Raw genomic sequence first — 21,241 nt, forward strand, 5'->3', positions numbered from 1 at the left:
CTAGGTATGCACAAGACTGACTTAAAAAGTGATTAAAAAGTATGTCAATTCATTAAAGAAAACAAAGCTTAAAAATTACCTGCTTCTACAACTACAAGGTGGAATCTTAAATAGAATAAGTTATACTCTATGTATGTATAACTTGCCAAAATTATTCATTCTACTGTCATATATAATTAAAAAGAACAAATAAAAAATTAAAATTTAAATTAAAAAAGAGATTACATGCTTAGTCAAATAAGTTTAACTTTAGTTGCTTAGTGAATTTTTAATTGGCTCCTGTTACTGGTAAATACAACACTTTGTTTTTGGTGTAGAAACCAAATAAATCAGGTTTTCCCTTGAGAATACAATGTTCATTTGTATGTAAAGTTCCAGTTTATTTATAAACTATTTAAATAAACTTTAAAGTCTGCTTCATAGCAGTGAGACTTGCCGCAGTCTGGCTGGGCACAAAATCACGAGCCACTCACAGCCTTGTAGATTCAAACAGCAATTCTTTATTCCCGAACTCACACCGGCACTCTACATGCACGTTCTGGGGCAAATCCACACTTCCACTGGGCTCTGCATCCCAAAATACTCTCTGAATCCCGCAAGAACTCAACAGGAACTCAAGGGGGGGGGGGGGCAGCGGGTGCTTGAGGCAGCAGGATACGCCCTATTCCCAGCAGGGTCCACCTTAAACCTGGAACCGCCCTAAACCCAAGGAGCGGGATACTCCCTATTCCCAGCAGGATACACCCTAAACCTGGACCCACCCTAATCCAGCAGGATCCTCCCTAAACCCGGATCCACCCTGGTCCTTGAGCAGGGTCACCTTACTCAAACATTCATGCAATGTCACTGCAAATGACCTGGGTCCAAAGGCAAGCCCATTTCCACAATGGAGAGTCCTTCCTCTAAGCAACATGGGGTAGGCTGACAAAGAAATTGCCAAGCGTCATTCCTACTTGGCAGTGGCTCTCAGCAGAGACTGACATCTCAACTGCTTTATGGTCATAACTGATCTTTCATCTTGCTGGGTCAAACTTACTTGAGGGTTTCCTTTCTTTAAAACCTGGATCACCACCATTAGTGCTGTGGTGAAGCTGGACAGCCTGCTTTCAAAAGCTGAAAAGGACAAGATCTTCCATAAGAATTCAAGTAGCCTGTTTCAAATGTCCTTTCTTTCTAGGTAACACCACTAGCTTATTAATAAACAGGATTGATTCTGATAGCTACACAGTTTTATAGATGTTGTTAATAAACCTTAAGGACAATGGTGTAGCTGGTTGATTCACTTTAGCTGATTTTTTCTGAGGGGGGTGGCAAGGGAGAAAAAAAAATCAACAAAATAAGAGCACATTTGTTCGTTTAGAAATCAGCATCCAAGGTAAGAGAATTCTCCAATCTTCTGATACTCAACTACTCTCCAATCTTCTGATACTCAACTACTCTCTTCTCAAAGAAGTTAGTCTTCCCTTCCAGTGAAATATTCTCCATAATGTCAAGTGGGTTTTCTACTCTGAAAATCTCACTAGAGCCCAGTTTCAGCATAAGCCTGTCCGCCACAAACTCAATGCACTACTTCATCAAAGAGCAGTTCATCCCAATGAGCTTCACAGGCAAGGCCTTGGTGAGGAACTCCTGTTCTATCCTAACAAAATTGATAATTACTTTTATCCTCTTCTCCCATAGTGTGTAGCAAGTATTTGAACATTGAGCAGGCAAAATCGCTCATCTCTGCTAATAAGTTCACTGGAAAATGTGAGACCAGGCATCAGCCATCATTTCTTAAGCCAGAATATATTGATGCAAAAGAACCAGAAAGGAAGATTTCTTCCACATTAGCAAAGGCTACATCATGCTCTTCACAAATAGACTTTTTATCCTGATTCCAAATCTGTTTTCTTCTTCACACAAGGCATCATTTCAGTGCCATTGAAGATAAATTCTTTTTCTTTGGAATTTTTAATGTGACAATAAGGAAACCGTACATTACGGAATGTATTTTTCCTATGGCAATTTGGAATCCATAGAAACAGTGGGCTTCTGTAATTTGAATTTCTTGGCTAAATTGCTTCACCAATTTTTCACGTATTATGCTATCACCTGTTAAAAGCCAGAACATGTGCTATAAAATCTCTCTCCTCAAGCTTCAGGGCTTCCCAGGGTTGAATGTTCCTGAAGAGATCTACCCCCTTAACTGTCCAAAAGGAAGTCTCAGCTTTTTTTTTTTTTCTTCAAAGAGAGAGAGAGAGAGAGAGAGAGAGAGAGAGAGAGAGAGAGAGATGGGGAGAGAATTTTTAATATTTATTTTTAGTTTTTCAGCGGACACAACATGTTTGTTTGTATGTGATGCTGAGGATCGAACCCGGTCGCACATATGCCAGGCGAGTGCGCTACCGCTTGAGCCACATCCCCAGCCCAAGCTTCAGCTTTTTTATACATCTGCCAAATATCATGGTATTCTATAGAAAAGAGGACAATGCAGAGTGGGTTTTCTCTCAGTAGTGGTTCATCCTCCATGCTGGGGTCAGGTTCTTTGGACTCCTGGAAGATCCTCCTGGCGGTCTTATGCACCAGAACTCTGGGTGACCTGTTCTCCTTGGGGGTCACACTGAGTCCCTTCAACAGGGAGAGCTACAGCCACAGCTGCTGCTGTGTGGGATGGTGGCTACTGGAGGGGAGTTGCGGGGAGACGGACCCAGAGCATGGTGGTGGTGTGGTGGGGCAGTGACTGGAGTTGGAGGAGAGAAGAATGCTGGCTCTAGAGCTCTCTCTTTATTCCCTTCCCCTCCTGCCTCCCCTTCTCCCCCCTCTCTTTCCTGATTCCACAGGTTCGCTGGAGTTTATTTTTTCAGTCAACTTCCTCTTTGTGTTTCCGATTAGATAATTTTTATATTTTTTTCCAATTCACTGATTTGTCTTTCTGTCCACTTCAGTCTTCCATTTTTTTCCCATTTCTGTTACTGTGGTTTTTAGCCCCCCTGCCGCAGTCTGGCTGGGCACAAAATAACCAAGCCACCACAAAAGCCTTGTAGATTCCAACAGCAACTCTTTATTCCCGACCTCTCACCTGCACTCTACACGCACGTTCTGGGAAAAAATACACTCCCTCCACCGGGCTCTGCATACCAATTCTCTCAGAACCCTGTGAGAACTCAGTGAGAACTCAACGGGAACTCAAGGAGTGGGCGCCTGAGGCAGCCGGATATGCCCTATTGCCAGCAGGATCCACCCTAAACCTGGAGCCACCCTAATCCAGCAGGATCCACCCTAAACCTGGAGCCACCCTAATCCCTGAGCAGGGTCACCTTTCAACCAAAAATGGCATGCGTCATTCCTACTTGGCTATGGCTCTCAGCACCCCCCCCCCAAAATCCATTTGGTTCTTATTTATGTTCTATTTTTTTTCTATTTATGTGTAATTTCTTTACCCATTCATCTCCACTTGAACCTTCCCCGAAACCTCCCATGGAGATATTAGCTCCACATTCACCACATTTTGTTCCTCTGATATTTGGCTGGAGTAGAGTTAATATTATCTAAAAGTTTCTGTCTTGATAGACTGCCCCTTTCCAGGTCCTTTAGCTTAAAAAAAAAAGGCATTTTCATTACTTTTTTTTTTCTGTCTGCACACATTGGCATTTCCAAGTTGCCAGTGTCTACAGTTCCAAGTCTGGGGTGTATGATGAAAAATAAAACCCAAGGAAGACACTTACCACTTATCTCTTAACCAGTGTGCTTCTCTTCTCCACTTTTCAGTGTCTTCTTATGTTTTCTTTTACACAATGTCTGGAGTTTTTTGTTTTGTTTCTTTCTTTGAGGTACTGGAGATTGAACCAGGGCCTTGTGCATGCAAGGCAAACACTCTATCAACTGAGTTATATCCCCAGCCCTGGAGTTTTTAGTTATACTTGGTTGGAAGAATAGGAAAAAGCACATCAACTCTACTTTTCCTGGAAGCCAAGACCTGGAGTTTAATAAGGCCTTCTGTAATATATTCTCTAATACCACCCAGTTCTTTTATGTGACTAAAATTTTGGGGGAATATATTTAATTTTCTTTTGCAAATGAAAATGGAAATTTGTGGTTAGCTCCTCACATTATGTGAACTGCAATTATGCAACTGTGCACAGTATTAATTTATGCCTTATTTTTCTCTTGTCAAATTTTGCATTATAAATTCAATTTTTTTATACTTTCCATGTTTATAATTATTTTTAAATGTACCCTCTTCAGTCTTGTTTCTGGTTAAAACATGCAAATTGAAATTGAATAGGAAAAAAGAAAGCTTTAAGCAATGCAGGATAGTGTGAGTTTATTACTACCTGAATTTTGATAGTCATCATCTTGTTAATAAATACTAAGATTGCATTTGTTTCATGTAATATTTTACTTTCCACAATGTGCTTCTTGTTTCCTTCCCTGTGCTAAATCCTGAGAAGGAAGTTGACAAAGAAATTCTTCTACATCTATGAATAGTTAGTTCTGTTTTATGTGAAGCTATATAATTTGAGGAGGTCTTCTTTAAACTGATAAAGCAGATACTACACTTAGTCTTAGTAACAAGATCCAGAAGCAATTAAAGCCCTCTTTAAGATAAATAACACAAGACTTTAGAAGGGGCAGTGCAAATGAAAGGACCATGAAGCTCAAATTTTACTAGCTTCATAGAATATAAAGCTTTTATCTATAAACAGGGGAAGACATGGAAGAGCTAATGATTTTTTTTTAGATATATCATAAGCATGATAAGCCTTAAAATCAGCCACCCTTTAGAGATCACAAAGCACAGAAAACCCCCTTTTTTCCACAAACGGGGAAGCTTTTATTTTTAAGAAGACTTTTCTCTTTCACTCTGCTCTTTCTCTCTCTAGTTATGTCTGTAATTTCTAATGTTGCTGGCAGTGACTTGCTTTGTGGTCATGAATAGACCAGTGAAAAAGAGCAGAAAAAAGAAAAAGGTCCATCTTCTTTATTTTAGGACATAGGTAGGTAGAAAATTTGAGAAATATTCTCTAAATAGGCCCCAATCCAGTTAACTTTTTTCCTATAATTGAGAGAAAAGTAAATTGAAGACTTTTATTTAGATTTAATAAATTTAATAAATTGAGGAAATATAATTCTTTTTAGATAACACTGGTTGATGTTTCAAAATTATTGAAATTCAATAATTTGATTCAATAATCATTGTTACCCTCCCTATTTTGGTGCCATCCAGCATCCAAAACATGAACTAAACGCAACCCCTAATGCTTACCAGTTGTTTTTATTTAAAATGAGGTCAATGCAGAACATTTTAATTACAGAAATATGACATAAACTATGCTAGCTATTTCTTAATTAATTTTATTTATTTGAAATGAGACATTAGTTTGAAAATTTCTTTCAGGACATTTTTGTACCGCAATCTTTTTTGGGCTGATGAGATATTTCAAATCTGTTTGCTTTATGTAAAAGGACTTTGTGAAGATGCAATTAATCTCAAAAATGATAATGAACACAAAGATAATACATCTGCTATATGGCTTGTAAAGGTAGGTAAAAGTATACTACAATCAGCTAATATTGGTATGTGGAAACTGGAAAGAACAAGTGGAAGAGTTTTGTATGTCTGAATGTGTATATTTATGTGTGTTTTCTGGTACTGAGGAGTGAACCTGGAAGAATTCTACCACTGAGTTACATCCTCATCCCTGTTTTATTTTTCTTTTTGAGATAGGGTCTCAGTAAATTGCAGAGAATTTCCTCTAATTTGTGATTTTCATTTTGAGATAGGGTCTCAGTAAATTGCAGAGACTGTCCTCTAATTTGTGATCCTCTTGTTCCTCCTATCTCAGTCTCCTCAGTCACTGGGATTATGGGAGTGAACCACAACTTCCAGATATAAGCAAAGTTTTGAATGAAAGGAAAACAGACTTCTAGATCCATAAATAAACCATTCCTATGAGTGACTATTATTCTAAAATAAGGACATGATTGCCAGGGATGTCAGTTTTAACAGTTAATAACATTCTTTAGAAAGAATGTCTTTCTTGTTCTTAACCTAAATCTCTGAGATGTTTTATTTACTTTATTTATTTATTTTATTTACATACGTATTTAGAGACAATACAATACAGTATTATTTTACCTAATACATAATTGGCAGTTATCAGCTATCCTTCCCTCAGTGTGTATGTGTATGTGTGTGTGTGTGTATATATATATATATATACAGTTTTCAGCTATCCTTCCTTTGTGTGTGTGTGTGTGTGTGTGTATGTGTGTATATGTATATATACACACACATACATGTTAAGAACTTATAAGTTGCAACTCAAGAGATTTTAGTTAAATTTATGAATTCTCTTGTTTCAATATTCTATAAAGAATGAACTTTTTAATGAAATGATTTAATTATATTTATATATTTTGAAGAGTTAAAACACATAGAACTATAAATCTCAAGAATTTAGTGTACAGTTGAATAGGATTGCAGCAGATTTTACTTCATCAACCCACTGTATGGAGGAGATACTGAAAGGTAAAATTGTTAAGGGGCTTGGACAAATTATGATTTTGACAATCAGATAAAAAATTTACTGTGTTAACTATACACATGTGATAAGATCAATTAACATCTTAATTTTAGAATTGATTATATATAATGATTGTTCAATTTTCTTTTAGTGAATGAATAAATAAAATTAATTAATGGAGGATGAATTAATCACTACATATGCAATATATTTCATATATTTGGGGTATCTATTTTTGAAATATTAATATTTCAAAAAGATTAAATTCAACTGAAGTAGGAGACATTTCACTGAGCTGTATTTTTGAGACAGTTTTCATATAGAAGGAAATAGGTTGGGCAGCTAATAACTGTTTGAAGTTTGATTGTTTTATGACTGACTGAGAGACAGAATTTATCAATTAACTTAATGATGGATGGAAAGGCAAAGGAGACTTTAGAAAATCTCTTAAGTTTGTACCTAATATGCTAATGGTAATGCTAACAGTGATAGAGAAGGAATGTTAGGATTTCTTTCTGGAGATTTCAAGCCATATCAGCTTTCCCCCAGAACATCAAAAGGAGAGAAATAAACTTTGCCAGATGATATGCAAGTATTTGTTGATTTTCTATTATATGCAAAGTGCTGTACCAAGGAGAAGAATACAAAATAAAAACAAATAATTGGTGTTTTCAGTCTGTAGTTTATAAACAGTTTATGCTTATAAAATTGATGATTAATTTCTAGAGGTAGTCCCTTTGTTTTGCTAATCAGTATTGCTAATCAGTTAGAAAAATGCAAATCAAAAAATGTTTCCTGGCAAATAATTCTTGTAAAAAACAGTCATATCATAGAAATCAGAAGCAGAAATTAGCTTTATTTGGAGTCATAGTTAGGACATGCTTTACATTGTGAATTAGGCCATGCTGAATTTTAGTAGTCAGAAAAGAAGGGTAAGACAGTAAAATAAGGATTTCAAATACGGATAAGCTATTCAATATAAATTTGATTTAAATTTTGGTTCATGAATGTCAGGCTTAGAATAATAGAATAAGGGAAAAATAGGACCTAAATCTCCCCAAAGGGCAGGAGCATTTTTAGAGGGAGTTGTTAGGTGAACAGTTTGTAAGAATGGGAGTTCCTGAGACTGTCCATGAAGAAGCCAGTCTCAGAGGGAGAGCAAAGCCTGAAGTCAGGATTGAAAAGGTGACCAGTTGTGATTAGAACTGGGAGGTTATGCATTGCTGGGAGATGCAGACACCAATAAAGACTGACAGTAGGGAGCTGAGGATAATGAAGCAAGGTTATGCATGTAAAGGATAGGATTCTTCTATGCCATGAATGGTACTCATGAGCATACCATGTTATGTGTTAACTATACACATGTAATACTCTACCAGAATAAAAGCACACCTGTAAATGAGGTGAAATTTCTAGAACTAGAAGTGAACGAACTTGTGGAACAAAACCAAAAAATTAGTATGGAAATCATTCCTCAAAAAGATTAGGAATGGAACCACCATATAACCAAGTTATACCATTCCACAGTATTTATCCTAAAGAACTAAAGTCAGCATTCTATAGCAATACATGCATACCCATGTTTATAAAAGCATAATTCACAATAGCCAAATTTTGGAAACAGCTTAGATATTGATCAATGAATGAACAACTATTCATTTATGTGTGTGTATGTGTATTCATATATAAAAATCTATGAATTTACATATATGTAAAATGGAATTTTATTTACCCATAAATAAGAATGAAATTATATCCCATTTGCAGGATAATTGATGGAGCTTGAGAGTATTATATTAAGCAAAATAAGCCAAATTAAGGGTCATGTGAGGAAACTAGAGAGAAAAAAAAAGGGAAGGAGGGCTTCTAATGAAAATAGAAGGGAGACTAATAGGGTAGAGGAAGGGGTTCAGGTGGACATAGGAGAAAGGAGGGAGAGAGGAAATACTGGGGAATTGAATTGACCATATTATAGTGTTATATTGTGTGCATTATGAATATGTTACAATGAATCCCACTATTATATATAATTGCCATGCATCAATAAAATAGATAAATATGTAATTGTGCTACTAAAAGTGTTAATTAAAATATGTTAATGTAAAAAGAAAAGAACATGTGGATTATTTTATTCAAACCTTTACTTTCAAATGATGAAACTGATAGATTATCCTTATCCAAGTTTACAAAACAAGGTAGAGTTGAGACTTTGGATTGTTTCATATTCAAGAGTGATGTTTGTTTTATTGGGAAAAATTTGGGGTGCTTAATAAAGATGTACTTTTAGGGGAGAGGATGGCTAGTAATCTATACTTCTAGCAAGTTTCTGAGGTGATTAATGCCAGGTAAATTTTGAGAACTTTTCTGAAAGAACAACTGTTGAAAGTTTCCCAGCATGGTATTCTTAGGAAAATTACCATGATACTGGTGTGTAGAAAAAATTGAAAGGGGAGAGATGCTGGGGTTAAAGAATTAATTGGTACACTATGAAAATAATATCAGCAAAAGCAATAAGAACTTCAATTAGGGGGTTGGCAGTGAGACCAGGAAAAAAAAGGAAGCTTTCTGAGAAATATTTTACTAAAAAAATTAGGAACTAGTAATCAGTCATGGAACCAAGAGAGAAACTCAAAAAGTAAATCCACAATGTTAAGGATAGAGCAGTACTTCTTAAACTTTTTTGTTTGTTTGGGCAACTTACCTTATTTTGTATTATATCTAGGGAAAACATTGTTTGCATATTTATTGGTGAAAATGTACTGTGACAAGAAAATTAACATAGTTATATAGGAAAAAATAAGAAAATATTGAAAGGAGGAAAAATGATGGCCTACACATGAATGCGTGAAACTTTTTGTTTTAATATTACTAACAAAGATAAACAGCATGGTTGATGTGTGTGTTTGTTTGTTGTTGTTGTTTTCTGATGATGACATGGTTACCCAGCCACCAAGCCATGCAGCCAGTTCACTTGTCCCTACCTAGAAGCATCAGGGGATCAGTGAAGTGATGGAGTAGCAGCCCAGGTGGGCTGAAGCACTGGCAGCAAGCATGAGCTGCCATGTGGAGCCTGCCATGGCAATGCGGGCTTGAGGCAGAGCAGGCCAGTGCAAGGGTCAGCTGAGGCAAGCTGAACTATCAGCCCTTGGCAGCCCAGTCTGCTCACATTGGTCATTTCCGCTGCAAAAGTGCACTCCTGGAAGCTCTGCAGCTCCCGACACCCCACTGAGCATGAGCAATTGGATGACTTCAACCTCCTTTTTTTCCAAAAGGTGGAGAAAATGGAAGTTGCTGCAGTCTGGCTGGGCACAAAATCACGAGCCACTCAAGCAGGAACAAATTTTATTTCTGAACTCCACCAGCACACTCCACACACACTCCCAGGAAAAATGCCGAACACCACGCCACACGGCTCCTCCCGGGACACACACCCCAACAGGAAATTCCTCCTCCGGAATTTCCTCCTACCGCACTTCCCCAACCAATGGGAACTCTCCGGGAGTCCCGCGAGAGCTCCAAAGTAGCAGGCCCAGGTGGACAGCAGGGGTCTAATCTCCAATTGAATAAACATCTTAACATAATCATTATCATCTCAATGGCTTGCTGGTGACACCTTTCAACCAAAAATGCCATGCCTCATTCCTACTTGGCTATGGCTCTCAGCATCTCCCCCCTTCTGTTTAATAAACAACAAGCAATGTGGCTTAGGGACCGTGCCTATTACATTGTCCAATACAACATATGGTCCTTACCCGTCATCAGATGAGCTGACCTCTAGGCGTCAGCCTCCTGTCTTAGGTTGGTACCACTGCAATTGGATCATACCTGTCAGTGACTACCGGTTCAGCATACAGCCATACTTGTGGATAGGCCTATGCACCAGTGGGGGGTGGGTGAGGTTCTTTGCCTCACCTCTGTTGGCCACCAAATTTTAGACCATCACTAGCAGAAGGGAGGAGGATACAGAAATGCCAAGACAGGTCCTTTGAAAAATTGTACCACTGGTGATGCCAGCAGCAAAGATACTCCAGCATTACCACAATTCACTGCACCAACAGATAGTTCACAATGCATACAAGTGACACATAGTCCAGGCAAGTTCTGCAAGCAGTTCAAAGCAAAGGAATCTATCAATATGTCCATTTCCTCCCAAAGTAAATCGACTCCTTGATTATTACTTGTTGAGTTATTATTCATTGATGCATCAGTTTATACAGTTTGTTGTGATAACTATCAAAGAAGCTGTAGTTTTTGTTTTATCTTTGTCTTCACCGGCACTGGGATGAAGATAGGAATTCTGGCAATGATGGCTAAAAAAAAAATATGTAACATTCCAACAGGTACTAAGAAAACAATTTTCTGAACAATTTACATTATACTGAACAGAATTATTAAATATGTTGAAATATATTAAATATATTTATTCATTATTAAATATAATTAAAAGGAAAGGTGAAAGTAAACAAATAGATCTGTTAACCTCCTTATTTGTACACATATTAAAACAATCCTCAACAGCTGTTTACCCAATTTAAATTAAACCATTTAAATCACGTGAATAAAAAAAAATTCGGAACCATTTTTTCATGAGCGCTCCTCATATATGATATATGGACATACGCACACACAGACATACAACACAAAACACAAGTGTGCACACAAACATACAACACATAAGACAATAGTAAAGGCCTTGTAGCTTTACACAGGTGAAATCTCCATTGCAATGTTTAAAAACTCCACAGTCAAAAAATAAAACTTATCAGAAAAACATTAACCTAGGTCTGTATGAGCTCAAAAAATAAAATAGAACTTTATGATGTGGAAAAATGCAATAATAAAATAGATATTTAAAAAAGCATCCTGGTTAATCACTGTCGCAGATGTAAGAATAGCCAAGCTGGAGCTCTAGATATCAGCTGTTATGGATTTGAGTCAAATCATCTTCTTTTTGGTCTGTAGAAATCACTTTGGTTAGTCTCTCTGGAATCCAAATCGGCTGCTGTTCTCCCTGTGGAAACACACAAACAGAACCCTGACTCCAGACAATCACTGGGTCAGGACCTTTCCATTGTCCTGTTAGAATATCCTTCCAAAGTACCTTAGGCTTATGTACATTTTTTGTATTCATATACCTTTCCGCAGCACTAAGCCCTGATGAATCCAAATTTTAAAAGTTTAGAGTAAAAAGGGTTATTTTAAGTTTATCTTTTGGGGATATATACCCCTTTCCAATTCCCTCTTTTTGCTTTAATGAGTACATTTTAATAGTTTGATGAGCTCTTTCAACTATGCCTTGTCCCTGTGGATTGTATGGGATTCCTGTTATATGAGTAATGCCAAATGATGAGGAAAATTGTTTAAAAGAGGTAGAAGTATAACCAGGACCATTATCTATTTTTAACTGTTTTGGAACGCCCACAGTGGCAAAATTTTGTAAGCAATGAGCTATAATATCTTTAGTTTTTTCTCCGGCATGAATGGAGCCCATCAAAAATCCGGAAGAAGTATCAACTATAACATGCAAATATTTTAATTTTCCAAATTCTGGCAAGTGTGTGATGTCCATCTGCCAAATATGGTTAGGTATCAATCCTCTAGGATTGACTCCAAGATTAACTTGTGGTAAAAAGGTCACACAATTTTGACATTGTTTTATTATATGTCTGGCTTGTTCCTTAGTTATTTTGAAACGCTTTTGTAAAGTATTAGCATTGACATGGAACCTTTTATGAAAATTTGTAGCTTCTTCTAGTGTAGAGAAAATATGTATGTCATGTGTAGTTTTATCTGCTAAATCATTGCCCAAACTAAGGGCTCCAGGCAATCCTGTGTGTGCCCTGATATGTCCTATAAAGAATGGATCTTTTCTGTCCCAGATTAGACTTTGTATACTGGAAAACAAAGAGAAAACAGTAGAGGAAGGAGAAATCCTACCAGCATCTTCAAGGGATACTATAGCATTAACTATATACTGACTATCAGAAAATAAATTAAATACAGAATCTTTAAACATCACGAAAGCTTGTACAACTGCATTAAGCTCTACCTTTTGAGCTGATTGTTTGGGTACTAAAAATGTAAAAGTTTGATCAGGGGTAACTACTGCTGCTGTACCATTATTTGACCCATCAGTGAATATATTTGGAGCATTCATGATAGGTGTTTTTCTTGTCATTTTTGGAAAAACTACAGGATGGGAGGACCAAAAAGACAACAAAGGATTAGATGGTAAGTGATTATCAAATGAAACATTAGATTTACACATGATTATTGCCCAAGTATTTAACTCATTAGCTAATTCATCAATTTGATCCATAGTATATGGAGTAATAATTTTATTGGGAGAAATTCCAAACACTCCCTTTGATGCTTTTTTTCCTTTGAGTATTAATTGTCCTACAGCCTCAGGATACCTAGTAAGAATAGTGTTAGGAGAATAAGATAAATGTATCCACAATAATGGACCTTCTTGCCAAAATACTCCTGTAGGAATATTTTTTGTTGGTATTACAATAAATAATAAAGGCAAACTTATATCAATTCTATCCAAATGCATATTTTCCATATATGTTTCAATAATTTTTAATGCCTTTCTTGCTTCAGGCGTTAACATGCGGGGTGAATTTGGATCTGATGGACCTTTTAAGATACCAAATAAATGTCCCAACTCTCCTGTTGGTATGCCTAGATAATGCCTTATCCAATTTATGTCTCCCAATAACTTTTGAAAGTCGTTAAGTGATTTGAGTTGATCTACTCGTATTTGAATTTTTGGTGGACGGACCATGGTTGAGGATAATAGAACTCCTAAATAATTAATTGGAAAATTTAATTGTACTTTATCTATTGCTATCTCTAGATTATAATTTTTTATAAATTTGTAAGTGTGGCATAACATTCTAGCAATGTGTTTTTATCTTTATGTGCTAGTAATACATCATCCATATAGTGAAATATTTGTAGTTCAGGATTTTGATTTCTAAGTGTCTGGATTGCTTTGTTAACATAAATTTGACACATAGTTGGGCTGTTAGCCATCCCTTGAGGGAGTACTTTGCATTCATATCTCTGATCAGGACCTTCATGATTCAGTGCAGGGATAGTAAATGCAAAACGTGGACTATCCTCAGGATGAATTGGAATTGAAAAAAAAAAACCAATCTTTAATATCTCTAGCTAAAACATACCAGGTTTTTGGCAAAGCAGACAATTGAGGAATCCCTGATTGAGCAGGTCCCATAATAACCATCTCATTATTAATGGCTCTTAAATCTTGCAATAATCTCCATTTACCAGATTTCTTTTTAATGACAAAAATGGGAGTATTATAGGGAGATATGGAAGGTTGTATATGTCCCTCTGCTAATTGTTGTTTGACAAGGTCATGGGCTACTTGTATCTTTTCTTTAGTCAGGGGCCACTGAGGAACCCATACTTGTCTTTCTGATTTCCAAGTAATTTTGATTCAGTGGCCCCTTCTGAAAACCCAATCCATGTCTATTTATTCCTTGATCTATTTGAATTGGTGCTGCTATACCTTGTTCTTGTTCTTCTAATCTTTTTTCTTTCCTAAAACCTTGTCTAGCCCTAGTAGTGGGCGCATTAGGATTGATGTTGTTAATGACAAACCTAATTGATCTAGGACATCTTGTCCCCATAAATTTATAGGAAGATGATCCAATACATATGGCTATATAGTTCCTTCACATCCTTCAGGATCCTTCCAATCTAATACCATTGCACTTCTCTGGGGATTAGTTGCCACTCCTAGGCCTCGAAGTGTTTGAGTGGCTTGTTGTAATGGCCAATGTTTTGGCCATTCTTGACGAGATATGATGCTAAGGTCAGCACCTGTATCCAGTATCCCATTAAATTCATGTCCTTGAATATTTAGTTTTAGCATTGGGCAAGAATCTAAATTTAAAGACAGCATAGCCCAATCTACACCTGTGGAGCCTAATCCCTTGGAACCTCTTTCTACAGTACGACTGGAAAATTTATCATGCAGGCTGGGTATTATTAATAACTGTGCTATTCTATCTCCTGGTGAAATTACTGATATACCTCTTGGAGAACTAGCTATAATTTTTATTTCACCTACATAATTGGGATCAATTACCCCAGGACTTATCATAAGTCCTTTTAGTGTAGAAGAACTGCATCCCAATAATAAGCCTACTGTTCCTTGGGGAAGAGGTCCTTTGACTCCTGTGGGAATGATTTGAACTCCCATCTCTGGAGTTAGTACTGCTCTGGCAGAGGTGCAGATGTCCAACCCTGTGCTCCCTCTGGTTTGTCTGATGAGGGATTTAATGGATACTGTGTCCTGGGCACTACCCTGATGGTGTTGCTGGGTTCCTCCACTGCCCCATATATTTGTGCTTGTGGGCCCTAGAGCATTGGGCCCCCCAGTCCGTTTTTTGGCAATGGAGCCTGATGCCTTTCTCCACAATATCGTGGGTAAACACCTGGTCCTTGTCTGTTTTTTGATAACGGAGTACCCTCTCTGGTGGTTTGAGAACGGCATTCATTAGCCCAATGTCTCCCTCTATGGCATCGTGGGCAAATACCTGGTATTCCGCTCCTTTGATACCTAGCTTTGTTAAACCCTCCTCCTATGGGGCAACTCCTTTTAAAATGTCCTGTTTGTTCACAATTGTAGCATGTTTTCGGCCTGGCATCTAAAGCCTGTTGTACTGCAGCTGCTAGGACTTGCCCTTGTTCATTAATGTCTCTACATAATTTGATATATGTGTTTAAATCTCCATGTTTCCATGGTCTAATGGCCTCCTTACACCATCTGTTCACTTGTTCAAAGGCTAGCTGTTTAATTAATGGAATTGCTTGTTCTGTATCCCCAAAAACTCTGGCAGCTGTTTGAATAAACCTATCTACAAATTCAGCGTAAGGTTCATTAGCTCTCTGTATTACCTTAGATAATTGACCTTGTAAATCTCCATGTCCTTGTAAAGTCTTCCATGCCCTAACTGCATCTGCAGCAATTTGTGCATATATAGCAGGATCATATTCAATTTGTTGCCATTGATCCTAATAAGGTCCTTTTCCTAACAACATATCTAGATTTCTTTGAGGGTAACCGGCTGCTGCATTTTGCCTAGCCATTTCCGTGCAAAATTCCTCATTGGCAACCTTCCATAACAAATATTGCCCTCCATTTAGCACAGATTTATACATGCTAGCCCAGTCTGCTGGCATCATGTCCAAGTTGGTAATGGATTCGACCATGCTTACAGTGAAGGGTGCTTGGGGACCATAGGTTGTTACAGCCTCCTTTAACTGCTTCACTGTTTTGAAATCTAGAGCATGGTGAATTCGCTGCCCTCCTGCCTGCTCAAGTACAGGGCATGCTAATCTTTGAGGTCCTATCTCAGGATTCCATCTATCAACTTCGGGGGTTGAGGGCCACTCAGATATCTCTGTAGGTGGAGCTGTTGGTTGAATTACGCCCTCTGGTGATAGAACGGTGTTAGTAGCAGCCTCTTGTTGTAGCTGTTTCCCTCATAGCCCCTTTTCCTTTAAATTTTCTTCCTCTGTCTGACTAGCTTGAGAGACTTTCTCTTTTGCTTGATCTAAAATGTCTTTCTCCATGGTCTGAACCTCTAACAATTTACTTAACACTCTTTCGGTTTGTTTTTTACTAATTTCAAATCTACTATAAAGATAACGCAACCCAATAAGATAACACAAAAAAAAACCTGAAACAGAATGAAACAAAAACGGAACAAAAAATCGTTTTATCAATTTTCTCTTCCTCAGGGCCAAACAACTTCAAACCTTGAGCCAACCATTTTTCCCAGTTTGCCTGAGAAAGTCCTAGGGATAGGCAGCTTGAAACAAAAACAAAATAAATCAAAACAAGAACAAATTGTTTTTTGAAATGGTCACCCATTCTCTCGCCTTCCCTCAGGGGCGAGCAATTTCACTTACCTCCGAGCTTCAGGTGTTCCCTGTACGGGCCACAAAATGCTGCAGTCTGGCTGGGCACAAAGTCACGAGCCACTCAAACAGGAACAAACTTTATTTCTGAACTCCACCAGCACACTCCACACACGCTCCCAGGAAAAATGCCGAACGCCATGCCACGCGGCTCCTCCCGGGACACACACCCCAATAGGAAATCCCTCCTCCGGAATTCCCTCCTACCACACTTCCCCAACGAATGGGAACTCTCCGGGAGTCCCACGAGAGCTCCAAAGTAGCAGGCCAAGGTGGACAGCAGGGGTCTAATCTCTAATTGAATGCACATCTTAACATAATCATTATCATCTCAATGGTTTGCTGGTGTCACCTTTCAACCAAAAATGCCATGCGTCATTCCTACTTGGCTATGGCTCTCAGCAGGAAGTAAGGCAAACCTGATGAGTTTCAGGGTTAACCAATAGTGTTATTCCTTTTTCAAACCTTAATTAGCATAAATTTCAATAGCATTAATACTTTTCCAAATCCTTATTAGCCTAAGTTTGGACTAATAGCAGTGACCCAAGGGCTTATATAAACCCCCAGACTAAGTACACTAGGATGAAGAAAACTACTATTGAGTCCCCTCTTATGCTACAATGTTCTGTTCCTATTCTTCAATAAATCCTGATCTTAGACTCATTCATCCTGGTTTGTGGATTTCATTCTTTGAATTCAAAAGACAAGAATTCAGAAAGAAGAAGAAATTGATGGTGAGCTGCTGGGGTCTGCTGCAACACTAAAGGACATAGGTAGACCCCCACCACCACCTACCAGCAGAAGTGAAGAAACTTCTGTCTTGCCTGCCAACAGAAACAGAGAATCAAGTTTCATCTCAAAACTCCAGTTTCACTAGCTTCTGAACAAATTCTGAATAAAATTTATTATTTATATTGCTATTATTTAACTTAATCCTTTTTATCCTGAATTTCATGTTCATGTTTTTAAGTTTTACAAATAATTGGGGCAAATCAAAAGTTAAAGTAATTTCTAGAACTGGTGGGTTCTCTAGGTTTGTAAATATTTTTAAAAAACACCTTAACTTTTAAATTTTCTGCTTCAGTTTAATCTTCATTATGATTTAAAATAACAATGTATATTTTATATCTTTTTATGAAGATTCAATTAGATTTAACTATGGGTTATTTAAATTTGAAAAAGAGAAAATACCTATAATACATATATAAAAAAGAAATCATTAAATATGTTCTTATCTATGATGTGAAAAGATAACCAAGTATCTCATCTTTCTCTTTTTTGTTTGTAAATGAGTTTTTGACTTTCCAACACTCAATATTTTCTATCATTTAATTAGCTGGATACTTCTCGAACATATTCTCTAGATGAATTTTGTGAAGAACAGTTTCAGCAAACTACTTGGGCACTGAAACAACTTGAAGATATTAGGGATAAAGCAATTTCAAAAGTGAAAAGTACAATCTTAAAGGTAATTGTTTAATTACATCCTCTCAGTTGCTATGTACTGACTGAAGCAATTGCTCCAAATTGCAACTCTGGAGAGTGTTGGAAATTGACAGTGGAGATAAAAGGAGGTTGATTAATCAACTAATGGATACTGCCTATTTATAAGAACCCTTCCAGGTGCCACATAACATGCAAACAAATATGTATGTATATGTTTGTTAATACGTATATGTGTGTATACATCCATATGAATGCACATGTACATGTTTATGTATACAACTTAAGGATGCTTAAATCTATAACTTGAGGTGGCATACTGCATGTAAAGGGAAATGTGATTAGTTACAAAGTTCATAGTGTCCATAAGATAAAGAAAAAAACATTGCTCAGGCAAGATGAAAAAACATAACTATATGAAAAAAAAAACTTTAAAGAAAATTCAATAATATAATGATCAATCCTCTCAGAACATTCTCATTCTGTATGCTGTTAGGTATCTTATACACTGTTACAGAAGGCCCCTCTAGGTTGAAACATGTAGATACGAAATTAATATGTTCTTCCTTGTTTGACTTTCAAAATTTATCTACTTGTTAGAGAGATAAGCTTCAAAACACATAAATTATTCTCTTTTTGGCTGATGTTTACATACAGTACAAGCATAAAGTAAAATTTTAATGGAAATTTTTGATCAATTTTAACTCCAATATGTTATTCAGACTAATGAAATACTAGAAACTAGAAACCATGCTGTATTAACATAGGAAATCACACAGTTCTCAATTTTCTATAAAATTGTAGGTTGCAGAAAAGAAAGAAATTAAAGAATATTTTGAATCAAAGTCATTTGAGGGTGAAACAACACATTTCAAGCTGTGTACATATCGGCATCTATTGGAAACAGCTTACAGGTTTATGATGCTGATTGACTGCATACTTCAGGAACTCATCCGTCAACTTATGAACATTGCAGTCACACTACTTTTGGAAGAATTTAATGGTTCTGCTAGAACGCCACTTTCAGCAGAAAAGAAGAATGAAAATCTCATCGGGTAAAGCATGCTTTTTTGACTAATAAAAATAAGTTATCTTGTAATATATTTCTACTTATGGAGAAAATATCCAGTAATTTAAGCTAGAATTTGGAAATTCTCCTTGTAGCAGAGTACTCACGTTTCCAATTATCAAAACTTATTATTTAGTTGTATTTTAATGTTAAAGTTTAAGACAATTTCTAAGTTTCTTCACAAATCTGGTTGCCACAAAGTGCAAGATGTCCAGTGAAATGTGAATTTCAGATAGATAATTTTTGTATGCAGTATGTTCCAAACATTACCTATACTAAAAATTACTTGTTGTTTATCTGAAATTAGAATTTTACTAGATACCTTGTATTTATTTGCTAAGTCTGGCAATCCTATGTTCAGTGCTAGCTCTTAATGATATGTGAGAATGATTTTGGAAAGAGCCACAGGTTCAGTTGAAATTTGAGTCAGCTTCAGGAAATATCTATTAAATATTTCTCCCAAATAAGACAGTATTTGAAAAATAATTCTGACCTTTTATTGAAATACTACTATTAAAAGCAAAGCATTCAAAGTTATACTCCATTTATGTATAATATGTCAAAATGCATTCTATTGTCATGTATAACTAATTAGAACAAATAAAAATATATTTTAAAAAAATAAAGCATTTTTTCTTATTTTCTACAAGTGGATCTAGCTACTATAACTTGTGAAACAAGGCATATTAATTGAAATGGTTGAATATTTATATCAAAACTATCAAAATTTAGCATTATTATTTTAGTCAAATCAAAGTTTCATTATCATAACTGCAGAGCTGAAAATGTATTAATTCATAAAAATTTGGAGAATATTAAAGATAACCTATTCTATTTATCTAATTATTTCTGAATCCACAGAGCTTATGTCATGAGCTTACTAGCATCTTAACTGGTTTGAACCAGTACCAAGACTTTAGCCTATGCAGGAACATAACTTTTTAGTGATAGCACATTATAATTTTATTCCCTCTAAATCTGTGTGTGTATTTTTTTAAAAAATCTTTACATCCTAAACATAGCTTTTTAACAAAAGATATTAGTATAGATAATTCATCTTACTTTATAAAATTTGGGAAACAACCCCTAATTCCATGACTTAAATATGGTGTCTTTTTGTATGTGCAGTTTTCTAGACTTCTCGACATATTTTTCCATTATAGTAATAATCCTAGTATAACTCAGTTTTTAAGCACACCATGTCTTGTGTATATTTTATGGTATGGAAGAAATACATAGGTTTTGGTTGAAGTTATTCCAGTTTTTTTGTGTGGATCGGATCACCTGGGTTCTAATCTATATTCTGTGTCTTGACTAGTTTCATGACTTAGGTTGCCTATTAACCTATTAATTGTGCTGTCTTTTTATATTGAGAATTCTTTGTATAATTTTGGATTCTGTGGGTTTTCTTTTCACTTTCTTGATAGTATTCATTGGAACACAAAAGTTTTAAACTTTTATGAATTTTATTTATTTATTTTTGATTTATTGTGCTTTATGTGTATCTAAGAAGTCATTCCCTAATCTAAGGTCATGAAGATTTATACTTGTTTTCTTTTTGTAAAATTTTATAACTTCAAATCTTGCTTTTAAATATTTAAGTTAGTTCTTTTGATTAATGTGATAGGGGTCCAAACTCATTCTTTGGCATATGAATATCCAGTTGTCCCAGCACTATTTGTTGAAAGGAAAATACCATTTCTTCATTGAATTGTCTTGGCATACTATTTGACGGTCAGATGACCATAAACATATGGATTTATTTCTGGATTCTCAATTTTGTTCCATTGGCATGCATATATATATACTGATGTCACACTACCTTGACTATAATAACCTTGTCATAAGTTTTGAAACCGGAAAATGTGAATTTTCCAATGTTGTTGTTCTTATTAATATTGTTTTGGCTATTCTGATTCACTTGAATTTCTGTATGTATTTTAGAGTCAGCTTGCCAGTTTCTGCTAAAAGCAACTGGGATTTTGATAGAAATTGCATTAAATTTGTAGATTAATATTGGGCGTATTTTCATACCAAGAGTATATAGTCCTCCAATCCATGAACACGGAATGTCTTTCCATTCACTTAGTAGGACTTCTTTAATTTCTTTAATAATGTTTTGTAGTTTTCAGTGTTTGAGTCGTTCCTTCTTTTGTAAATTTATCATAAAAAATTTGTTCTTTTCATGCTATTATGAATGGAATTATTTTTTCATTTTTGGATGTTCATTGCTCATTGATTGAAATACATTGATCTTATA

The 21,241-nt window shown here is 36.1% G+C and overlaps 1 protein-coding gene and 1 pseudogene across 1 annotated transcript in view; one reads left to right on the plus strand and one right to left on the minus strand.

The window, feature by feature from the left end:
* The window catches only part of Dnah14 (dynein axonemal heavy chain 14), a 376,944-nt gene that overhangs the window by 44,827 nt on the left and 310,876 nt on the right, over positions 1–21,241 (plus strand). Inside the window, exons 8-10 of the mRNA XM_046419847.2 lie at positions 5,381–5,525; positions 17,806–17,937; positions 18,717–18,967. Coding sequence (XP_046275803.1) covers positions 5,381–5,525; positions 17,806–17,937; positions 18,717–18,967 — 528 coding nt within the window. The remainder of the gene's footprint in view (positions 1–5,380; positions 5,526–17,805; positions 17,938–18,716; positions 18,968–21,241) is intronic.
* LOC124076017 (ribonucleoside-diphosphate reductase subunit M2-like) lies at positions 1,357–3,430 on the minus strand (annotated as a pseudogene).

This window comes from Marmota monax, unplaced genomic scaffold (assembly GCF_021218885.2).
Source record: "Marmota monax isolate L192 unplaced genomic scaffold, Marmota_monax_Labrador192_F-V1.1 WCK01_AAM20220418_F8-fsc00153, whole genome shotgun sequence".
Classification (NCBI taxonomy): domain Eukaryota; kingdom Metazoa; phylum Chordata; class Mammalia; order Rodentia; family Sciuridae; genus Marmota; species Marmota monax.